At 40.1% G+C, this 12,007-nt stretch overlaps 1 protein-coding gene across 1 annotated transcript; it reads right to left on the bottom strand.

The window, feature by feature from the left end:
• Nucleotides 1-214: 214 nt before the first annotated feature.
• On the bottom strand, nt 215-10,396 carry LOC119649554 (aldo-keto reductase family 1 member B1-like). The gene is made up of 6 exons (XM_038051749.1): nt 10,242-10,396; nt 4,302-4,469; nt 4,060-4,235; nt 803-947; nt 540-737; nt 215-480 (listed from the first exon to the last, which is right to left on the bottom strand). Exons 1-6 carry the CDS (start codon nt 10,311-10,313, stop codon nt 286-288), a joined length of 954 nt encoding a protein of 317 aa, XP_037907677.1. The 5' UTR covers nt 10,314-10,396; the 3' UTR covers nt 215-285.
• Nucleotides 10,397-12,007: the final 1,611 nt, after the last annotated feature.

The raw sequence follows: 12,007 nt of genomic DNA, 5'->3' as shown, positions 1-12,007 counted from the left end.
GCGGGAGTCCGACACTTTGTGCGTAAACGCGTTCACCTACCCTACTCCCGAAAAACAAACAAAAATTATGATGGACTTAATTTTGAACATAGAGTATAGCAGATGGAAGCGTGACTCAGTAGTAGCCCGGTTGATGATTTCAAAACCAAAACCAAGGTTGATTTTCATCAGCCTCTACTATTTCCTATTCGAAAATCGAAAATAAATTCAAATGTGTATCTTTGGAGTTGTGCAAAACAAACTTTCACTTATTTTTATTGAATATATCTGAACATTTTCAAATTTTCAAAATTCTGCATTAAACGGAAAATACTTGTGACTTGGATTAATGAAGGACCATTTGGCAATTCGGTTCCCGCAATCGAATCCGTCCAGCACTTTCATATCTTCCGGTGATAGCTCAAAATCAAATATGTTGATATTTTCATCGATTCTTGAGTTGGTTACTGATTTTGGAATAGGGATGGTGCCAATCTGGAACTGAAATTAGATATAAATGAATGAGTCCCTGGTCAATAGCAACTTTAGCGAATCCTTACCAGATATCTTATTGCAACCTGTGCTGGTGTTTTATTGTATTTCTTGCCGATCGCCGCGGTGCGATCATCATACATAAATGCTGGTTTCTTTTCAGCTGCATTATGTTGAGCGAGGGGACAATATGCTGTTATCACAATTCCATATTTAGCACTAAACTCACGCAACTTCTTTTGATTGAGTTCAAGGTGGCACTCGACCTGAAAGAGGAACAAATAGTGTTTATTGGGTGTTTAGCCCCTATCCAAATAAGACGTTTTCTTACCTGGTTTGTAACTGGTTTAACCTCACAGTTTTCGACAACTCGTTTTGTTTGTTCGGAGTTGAAATTTGATAATCCAATGCAGCGAACAAGTCCTTTTTTTACAAGCTGTTCCATGGCTTTCCAAGTATCTACATAATCAACATCACTGCAAACAAAAAGTTAATTTGAAAACCCTGAACTTCAAGAGGGAATGAAATCATTATTATTTATACTGCTGCTCACAAGTCTGTCCGTATATTAGACTTGAACAAGTTAACACCCTATAAACACGGCACTAAGAAAACTTGAAATTAGACGCTGATGAGAACCCCATCCAAGGCTGCCGAGTTAATACGAGTAGTAACGTCAATTACTTCCCTCCTAGATTTGCCTGGTGCTATCTATGATGATTCACATAATAAAGACAAACACACAAAGCTGAACTAACGAACGAAAAATCTGGATTCACTAAAGATTAAAAAGGCAAGACATTAGGCACGAAAATGATAGATAGAACTACAATTTTCCCTAAGCAATCTACTAGGGAAAAAGCAAGAACGACAACTAACAGATATCAGAGAAAAAGACTCTTAGATATATCGAAAAAAGTATACACATATTTAGAAGTCTAAGCCATTTATCTAAAGAAATGGGAGGGTGATTGTAGTTCCCATAATATTATTAACTACAGGTATTGTGCCTACATGCTTTTTGATTTCTTGAGATCTCCTGTTGCTCACACATTGACTGGTGAAACCATGTTCGATATTGTGATAAGTTCTTAACGAATCTTCTGGATAATTTATGTTTACTAGATAGGATCGCCGGAGTCTAACTATTTGGTACACAGTGTGGGTAATAGATAAAAAAAACGATTTACGTCAAAATTCCGCTACCTCAAATCATAAAAAAAATGATAGAAAGGAAAGACCCAAATAGGTATACAGTCCAGTGTCACCAGTGAAAAAATCATTTAGAGGAAATGGAAGCTCAAACGTGCTAATAAAGTATGAATGGAAATACGAGCGTATACATATTTGCAGTAGGAAAAGATTTCAATGCAAACCAGAGACAATTTGGATTCTAAAATTTCTTAAGAATCTAATTCGAAAATTAAAGATACTATAAGATTTCGAAACTACCATTATTCTGGAATAAGAAAAAATAAGCTCATATTTTTTTCTGTGCCTGAATGTGGTAAATACGATCATTCGTTTTCAAATGCATTCTGAAGTGGAAGCGATACCGAACGCCAATTCCTTTATTCAAGAGACGTCTGAACTTTACAGTAGCCGCGGTTGAAAGATTAGGGTCAGACAATAGTCTTAACGAAGTCGTTTGCCTCCTCCAGAAAAGACATTTATCCGACCACTCAGGCCATTGTTAGGGCCATTGTACTATTCCCGTAAATCGTCTATTCAATGGCTTCTCGCTTACAATGTTCGCATGCTTTAGCGGATCTGAGAAAATTTTCCGGAAGCAGAGAATGTGCAGATTCTTCATTGAAGAAAACCTTGCCAAGGTGTCTTCGTCTGAGATCTGAGGAGGCCGGGCAGATGCATAAAAAGTGCAGGGCTGTCTCCTCCTCCTCCTCTCATTGGCTGCACATAGCCGAAACTACTACCCCAATCTTTTCCATATGGTAGTTTAAGGAGCAGTGTCCCGTTAAAAGCGCCACTAGGGTTTTCATGTCCCACTTCTTAAGGGACAAGAAAAATGCCGTTCTAGTGGAACTAGGCTCTCTTTGAGTTGCATGTAAGTGTGAATGGACGCGCACAATCAAATTTTGCCATTCCTTCCGGCTTTCACGACTAGGTCCTAAGCAAAATGACTTTGTGTATAAAGCGAGCTAGTTATATGTTAATAGCGCAGACGATGAACCAAGCTTATTATTTTGGTACGAGACATTCCCGTATCTCACGCACAAACGACTATGGCGATTTTCTGGTATCTGTCGATGTTAGCAGCGATTTACCTAGCTACACTTCGCTTCTTCGTCACGGACACACATGCTGCAAAGAAAGCGTAAGTTTTACTGGTGTATGGGCGCTATCTTAATCTTCAACAAAAGTAAGCCTCCCTTCAGCTCCGACCTTATTATTATTCTGTTAAGGGAAATTCGCACCGCGTCCTTAAAGAACTATTGTGCCCCGACCTTACACAAGCATCACTTCTCCAAATCTTTCGCCATCCATTATGACGCAAATCAGCAGAGCATATGAAGAGTAATAACTGATGGATATCGCAGAGAAAAGGAATGAAGTTCCCATTGCATACATATATAGTATGTATATCAAGAATGCTTACTCTGACGTAGCGAAACTACACCATTACCGAGCAATATCTGGCCAATTTCGAGCGTACATTGAACGTATTACTTCCGAGACGCTACGCCTAAATAGCTAATAAACCAGGTTGAAGTTTCAGGAAACTATGCCTCACTAACAGATTTGCTAGTATGACTCCCTATGGATGGTTTTCTATTTGTACATAGCTAAAAATGCAAAATACTCCATCCGTTCCTTCCATTGGTACGATGACCAAGGTTGCTGAGGCAGCAGTGGAGGCCAATAAACCTTGCGCGATAGTTACTCTCGACGTGAAGAATGCCTTCAGGTTTAGTCAAACTGGACGCTTCCAAATACCTGGTGCGCATAGTCATAGAATTCCTCCAGAAGAGGCTATTCTGTTACGATTCGGAGGATGGACCTAAAAAAACATAGAACAACTTGCGGGGTTCCACAAGGATTAGTCCTCGTTCCTCTCCTTTGGGTAATAATGTACGACGGAATTTCAAAGCTGCAACTGCCCAAAGAAGTGCCAATCATATATGAAATCGGTGAGTCTTGCACCTATGGTCGGCAATTAGCACGAAGTAACGCTATTTGGGAGTGGCCAAAAGGATGGGATGATTCAACTAAAAGACGCTGCACTCATAAGAATATTCCAGACGCCTCAAAATGGATCACACAAAGGCACGGTGAAATTAGTTACGACCTAACTAAATTCCTAAGCGGACACGGAGGGTACGGTGCATACCTTTATCGCTTCGGGCGTGACGGCTGCCCATGTTGCCCGGCATGCCAAATGATTTCAGAGGATGCGGAGCATGTTGTTTTTAACCCTCGATCTCCTATTGGGGAAAGAACTCATACTCGTTAGAATACTAGGAGAAAAGAATTTTTTACGTTTGGAATTGAAATTTCTGAGTAGATACCATCTGCCAACAGGATAGATGGATGTTTCTACTTTATTCACATAAAAATGTATATACTCACTTTGTAATAACATTCGTTGACCCCTCCTCCTTTGGTTGTGGTGTAGAATCATCGACATACTTGAATCCAACCGGATTGTGCATTAAATACAAATCAATATAATCCAATCCTAGGTTTTCCAAGGATTTTCTGCAAGCATATTCCACTTTAGATGGTTCGTGATGAATGCACCATAACTGAAAAATACTCGTATATAATTTCCGCTAATATATTAAAGAGTGTAAAAGCAAGGCTTTGGTTACCTTCGTTACCAGGAAAATATCTTCACGTTTTACAACGCCTCCTGCGATTTTCTTCTTTATTGCTTGCCCCACTTCTTTTTCATTTCCATAAACAAATGCCGTGTCGATATGTCGATATCCAACATCAATTGCATGTTCTACTGCTGCAGCAACTTCATTTGGCTTGGACTGAAAGGGGAGACGGGATTTGTTTCATTTTTATTTATTTCATTTTATTCAATTAATGATAACAACGACTTAAAAGACGACCGTATTAGAATTTATCAACTCGTGAAGAGCCCATTATTCTAGGTTCGCCAGTGAGTGAGTCGCCCTAGAAATACGTGGCGCAAAACAAGAGAATTGTAAACTAACACGTTTTAACCTCATCAGCCTTCGCTTCGTTTAAAACGCTGTTAGTGTTTGTCTCCGTCTTTAAGGAATAATTAAAGACTCAAACAACCTGGGATTCTTTCATAAAGATTTTCGCCTACTGACAGAAATTCAAATTCCTCCACTCAACTGTGTAAACCCCTACAACTTGTTCCGGCAGAGATACTTAACAGAGGTTGTCTAAGCGCCAAATTTTGGCTCTGATCCCACCAATAAGGAACCATTCATCCAATCTGACGGCCTCCTCATTACTAATACCCCCCATATCACCCACATGACATCGATGAAGAGTATTGTCCCAATTACCTTCTTCTTACCTCCCGCTCTGCAACTGTGAGTGCCCAATTACTGACTATGCTCTTTTAGAAGGATCCTCTTTAAATTCGAGGTCGACTCGAGCACGATAGTCCCTTCACAAAAGCATCTTCGTCATGATTCGCTTCCAGCCCAGATCTGGATGAAACTGTACAGCGGTTCGCTCTCACTTCTGTTGTGCCACATTGAGTTCCAATGTAGTGTTTTACCGTTTTTTGGCGTACTGAGTGGAAGGATCTTTTCAAAAACTTTTCTTCTTCTTCTTAGTTATTTGTTCAATTTGACAATGTGTTTGATGTGTCTTCCAGAATGATCATAACTTGTTCAATATAAATTTATACGTCGTCTAATCTATCTTCCGCAGAAATGAAGCAATTAGAGATGCTTCAATGTCCATTACAAAATCAATGCGTGATGTTATTCGATATCACTGTCCGACAAGAATCAGCATGTATAGAGCCACAATGATATCGATGGGTTCTTGTTAGGCCATCTGAAATCTCCTGAAGTTGATGTTATAATTTCCGCATGTCTTTAATCTTAATGGTCTATGGTAGAAAAAGAAGACGAAGGGGACCCTGCCTGAGATGAAGCGATGGCGTAGGTCAGGACGCTAGACAGCTTTGAGGGATATCGAATTGGTGGACCTCGGCGCAAAACCGGAGTGTCTGGAGTTCCTTATTAATGCAGCCTACTTCGTTCCGTTAAGAACAATTGAATATATGGTGAATCTAAATTATAACATTGTCACGATCCGAGTTTAGTTGTTGTTTTATTATACTTATTAAAATCGGTTTACTGTCGGTCTGTCCGCCTGTCAGTCTGTCTGTCACACCTATACCTAGTGATACGAAATTTGATAGAAATGTGGGATCTATGAATCTCACTGCATGCAGTGAGTAACATAGTTACTCATTCAATTCAAAGGGGGGCCCTGATGCATCAAAAAGGGGGATTTAAAAATGGTTTTCACCAAGTATTGTCATGTGGGGTATCATATGAAAGGTCTCGATTAGTACTTTCCGAAAGTTTTAACATTGTTTGCAAAGGAACGGAGTGCGGGAGTCCGAAAAGGGTCAGTTACTTCAAGTACCCGTTCTCAGAAACTACCCAGTCCATGCACATAGTATCTAGGCCTCAAAATACTCTCCATACCGATACCTGTTTAAATAAAGTTAATAATAGTGTATTACCATATTTGCTACAAGTATATCTTCCAGAAATTGAATGGAAACCCCCCAACGTTTGCAGTAATATAGGCTATGCCATAGAGCAAACACTACCAAGTTTGGTGGAAATCGTACTATTAATAACAGAGTTTTGTACAAATTTCTTGCATTCTAAGACTTTGAATGCCAGTCTCATACTAAGGTGAATGGTCTGACAAACTAAACGCATAAATCTTACGAGCTAGGTACAAATAGGACATAGACACGCCTATATAAATAATACACAAAACCTTCCATACCTGAGGCGTTTAGCTTCCGGTTTCCCGACTTCTAACATTTTATTTCGTGTTTCAAAATTGGCTGCGAGAACGCGGGCACGCACAGAGACTTACCATGATCAGTATAGGGAACAACTACACCAGGCGCGGAAGTTTTACCAATAAGTCAGCAGGAGGGCGCCTTATACACCTCGATGCTCATCCTGCCGAAACAAAGAGCAAAATTTCTGACCGAATGGGCGAGTATTTTGATGAACTACTGAACAACCAAAATATCGGCGAGCTGGAAAGACGACGGACAAATGCTGCCACCACCGACCATGGAAGAAATAGTCGGTGCAATTCATCGGCTTAAAAATCACAAGTCGCCAGGAGCCGAGGGAATTGCAACGAAATTGGTTAAATGTAGAGGCGATCAACTGCACCAAGTGGTTCATTAACTTATGCTCAAGGTATGGGACAACGAATCAATGCCGGACGACTGGCAAAGAGGGATTATCTGCCCATACATTAAAATTATAGAGGCATCACGTTGCTGAGTATCATCTATAAAATATTCTCCGCTATCTTGCTAGGCCGGATAGCCCTATACGCTCAGAACATCATTCGCTCATACCAAAGAGGCTTCACTCCAAGCAAATCAGCAACAGATCAGATTTTCTCTCTGCGGCAAGCGATGAAATGTGCGATGTTGCTGAAATGTGAACATCAGTTGCACCATTTTTCATCGACTTTAAAGCCACCTGTGATAGCATAGACAGTTGAAAACTGTACGCGGCCATCAAAAAATTCGGTATCCCGACGAAATTGATAAGACGGACTGAACTGACCCTGACCAATGTGCGAAGCCAGATAAAAGTAGCAGGATCACTTTCGAGATCAATCGACATCAACAATGATCTAAGACGAAGTGATGCCCTATCATGCGTCCTCTTTAACCTGGCCCTGGAGAAAGTGATTCGTGATGTAGATGTCAATGCACGAGGCACCATCCTTTTCAAGTCTACCCAACTATTGGCCTACGCTGACGACATTGACATTATGGGAAGAACAATCCGAGATGTACAGTCTACCTTCATCCAGATCGACCAGGCGGCACAAGATCTTGGGTCGCACATTAATGAAGGCAAGACGAAGTATATGGTGGTAACGTCAACGTCAAAAACCAACTTTTGGCCGTGTTCGAGAGAAGAATCCTCCGAAGAAATCTTGATCCACTACATCAGGATGGACGATTCCGTAGCCTCTATGACGTGGAAAATTGTGAGCGATACCACGACCTAATCCGCATAGGTGAAGATGATGAAAGGAGGAAAGTCTATAAAGGCAATATCTAATGTAGGAAAAGAAAACGTGGCAGACCCTGCCTGAGATGTCAATAAACCGTTTCTTAAATAATAAATGTAAAGCCTTGGCTTCAATTTTTGCTCTTATAGCACCACCACTTTGCCCAAATATTGTACACAATACCTAGATGCAATTGATGCCAAAAAACGATTCCTCGGATCTAACACAAGGGATGACCCCCGCCTCCTTAAGAAAAATATTTAAATCCACTTTCTTCCAATGTTTCACCGAATTACCTAATAAAACTATGTGAAGTTAATGAAGATGCAGATACTTCACTAATAGAAGGTTATTTAGAGTCCCTTTGCAATGGAATCGAGCTTGCAATTAGTAATGATATAGATCATCCATTTATTCAGTATGTTATGGCCGTGTCGTAATCCAAGGCTAGCTAAAAATGGATGCTGCCTGGTACCGAGAGCTTATCTTTCGCAACCACATCCCATTGATTACTACTTTGTACTTTGTCAAAAAGCAATAACAGCTACACGATTTGGGTTATTCTTTCTTATTCCCTTCGAAACAATATTCATTCAAAAGCTTTAATGTTTACATCAGGTTACTACTTGGCCGTTAACCCGGGATTATCGGGACGGTTTTTATTTGATCGCCAAGGACAAATGCATTTCTAGCCATCTAATGTTGGACGTCCTCTCCTCAGAGACTTAAACATTAAAAATTGTTGGTCACCCATCTGTGAGGGTTGCTTTTATCCCTTTGCCTCGCTGATTCGGCTACGCAGATCATTTTTAGAAACGTTCGTTGGTAACTTGTCATTAGACAGCCCATCTTTGAGTTCGTTTCTCTTGTTCGCGTTAATGCGATAACCTCAGCCCTTCAGCATATTACTCTAAACACTTTTTACTTCGCCTTTATGTTTGCCCCTCCTTGTTTCGTTTTTGACGAGCCTGTCATCATTGCTCTTCTTACAACCGGTGGTTTGGACTTTATAATTGTTTTTCTTCGTCTACATATCCGTGGGCTTTGTCATCCCTAGGACCGTTCTTTAAATCGCCGAATCCATTTTTCCTTTGGTGACACCATTATTTCATTGGCTTCCCGTCCCCCAATTGCTCCTGATGAATGACTTATTGACTTAATGGTTCACATGACTTTTTGGTGGACACGATTGTCCGTGTGGAAAACGCTTTGAACACAAACTTTTCCAATGACATGATTTGTTGAAGAATGCCACGCTTAGCGTGCGTGCTTTCCCACTCTCTCGATTTTTTGACGATGGCGACCTTTCACCCCACATTGTTTTTCGATTACTGCATAGCTTGAACTGATACAATTGTTCAATAATTGCGATGTCTCAACTGACGCAAATTTTTGCAAATAAGTTAATGGCGGCCATTCTAGGATTTTTTCTACAATTTTCGATATCTATCTAATTTTAGCCTTCAGATTATGGTTCAAGCTAGATTTATGAGATAAAAGAGTGGGTTTAAGGCAACGTAATGAAAACACGTGAATTATTCTTAAATGATGTAAAATATATAGTGACGTTGATACAACCTCCCTTGTATGATATTCATGACACAATTCACTTTCCCGGTCCTTCTCCCCTTCTTTAGCTTCTTAGAGACACACCAAACATATTCAGGTCCCTGACAGGCTACTTCCAAGTCCTTCATTCGATTTTGATGAAATCTGGGTAAGCGATGGAAGTTATTTTTTCAACATCGGTTAAAAATGCATCCAGACTTTTAATAAAACCCAAATAGAGCGTTTGGATAAAATGGTGATTGTTAAAATGAAAACTCCCCCCCCCCCTTTCTCTTACTTTATTAAACAATTCTATTACTTGCAGATATGCATATTTCGGCCAATACTTGTCACCTTCCTCAGTGCTAGAATTCAGTATCCGCTTTAATTTTTTTAGTCCCTCGTCGAATCTTGGGACAGAACTGATAATTGTCAGTTCAAAAACAGATGCCGCCCAAAATCAATTGTAATGAGAATTAACTCCCTGAAAATCTATTATAGATGGGCTAATCGTTAACGAATGTGTTTTCATTTAAACAGGATTCCAAATGTCTCAACATCTACTCATTTTATAGCTTGGAAATGTGCCCTCATGGTTGCTCGTTTTGAAGCTATAGTAGGGTTAGTTAATTTAGAATTTTACTTAAATCCTTTTCAGCTCCCACTAGATTCTGTGCAATTTAAACAACTGCTTCACCGGCAAATAAGCTTAATTACTGAATTAACAAAAAAACAAAAGATAAGGCGGGAACACCGGCTAGCATAAGCTACTCGTAAGAATATTATCTCGACAGCATTATTGATAAAGTACAGCTTTAGATTTCTTACCAGTCACGATGCAATTACTTATTGCCTCTCAAGGACTTACAAAAACAACAGAAATCGCTGCTATTTATAACTGAATCAATATTCAGCAATTTCACAATATTATTCAAGACAAATAAGTGGATTCATTGACGATATCAACTCACCTGGAACGTTCCCAAACCCAACGCCGGCATTTCAAGCCCATTATTGAGTTTTATATTTGGAACCTGCACCATGACTGCGTCACCTCAAACCAGAACTATCACAAGCAGAGAGTACACTGGTTGGGTCTCCTCAAATGGGGAGCTTTTTATACTCAAGTGTGCTCCCCTTCAGAAATAACTTTCCATTACACGCAGTCAACGCACAGTCGGACTTGAAAATAGAATACACCACAATGGGAGTCAGTGAGATTGCTCGCAACAAGATAGTGGGATCTGCACAGTGGAGAATGTATAGTTCAACATTTAAATTACTGAAAAAATGTTGATTATTCCCACAGATTCCACAGATGACAGATGAGAAATAAATTGACACCCTCTTCCATTATCTTGGAAATTTTCAAAGGTGACTATGTTCCAATATCAAAGCCCCAAAGTTGTTCACAAAGGTTTCCGCTCGAGATCCTCCTGCATTGACCACATTAACAGACTGCTCTACGCAGGAGGGGCATTCCAGAGAAACTAACAGCTGTAATCAGACCGACATATTATGGCGGAAAATGCCACGTGGTGCATGGAGGTAAAATTTCGGAGGATTTTGAGGTCTAAAGCGGAATCCACCATGGTTGCATCCTATCACCGGTTTTATTTCTTCTTGTAATCGGTGACGTTCTTCATGGTGCCTTGTTCGGAGGACGTGAAGGAGTTCAATGGATACTGACATCTTTCCTCAAACACCTCGACTACGCTGATTACATCTGCTTGCTTTCTCAACGGATCATGGACCTCGGCCAAATGGCTCTGGATTTGGAAAAAGATACAAGTACTGAAGATAAACACCAGCAAAACCAAGGTTCTTAGTCGGACGAGTTAACACACTCTCCTTATCTGCGTTAATGGGCCGAGCACCGAAAGCGTAGATTGTATATCTAGGAAGCGTGGTTTCTGCGGACTGTGGCACCAAACTGGATGTTGCCCAACACATTAACAGCGCTAGATTCGCTTTCGCTGCCCTGTCTAAAATCTGGAAATGTAGTTATCTTAACACCAGCCAAATTCACACTTTTCTGTGCTAGTGTTTGTAATAGCATAAATGGGATTAAGATGGTCAAATGATCATGAGTGGTCGGAGACGACCTAGAGGAAAGAGCTATACCAAAACCTAAAAGAAATTGGCTAAATTGACTGTGAAAGGCTGCCGGCAATTATTGAAGCTACATCGACGCCTCTGTGCTAGTCAGGCTCGGGAATGTGGGGGAGTCCTTTGAACGCTTCGATCCCTCACGTGTTAAATCAAAATTCATATGTCTCTGCCCCCACCGGACTTTAAAAAAACGTAAATAGACGTGGATATCTCCGTACACCTAACAATATGACCACACGAGCTAAATTTGGAAGTAAAGAAAAACAAGTCGCGAAACCGGAAGCTGGACGCTTCAGGTGTAAAAGGTTTTGTGTATTTCTTTTATAAAGACATTTGAGTGTGCATTTGTCCCATTAGTACCTAGTACGTAATATATGCATATATTATATGACAATATCCACATTCAGTCTTGAAAGCAACAACTTTGACCTATTATAACCTCATTAGTAATTGTGCGATTTCCACCAAACTTAGGTAGGATCATGGTCTATGCTATACCCTAAATTATTTAGCGGTGCTAGAATGAAGTTAAGGGGATTTTTCAGCCAATTACTAAAAATTATAATAATATAATAATAATATTATTAACTTTATTTAAACGGATATCGGTATGGAGGGTACTTTC

This window comes from Hermetia illucens, chromosome 2 (assembly GCF_905115235.1).
Source record: "Hermetia illucens chromosome 2, iHerIll2.2.curated.20191125, whole genome shotgun sequence".
Lineage (NCBI taxonomy): Eukaryota > Metazoa > Arthropoda > Insecta > Diptera > Stratiomyidae > Hermetia > Hermetia illucens.
Note: the sequence above shows the minus strand (reverse complement) of the source record. Positions and strands in the feature narration are given on the sequence as shown.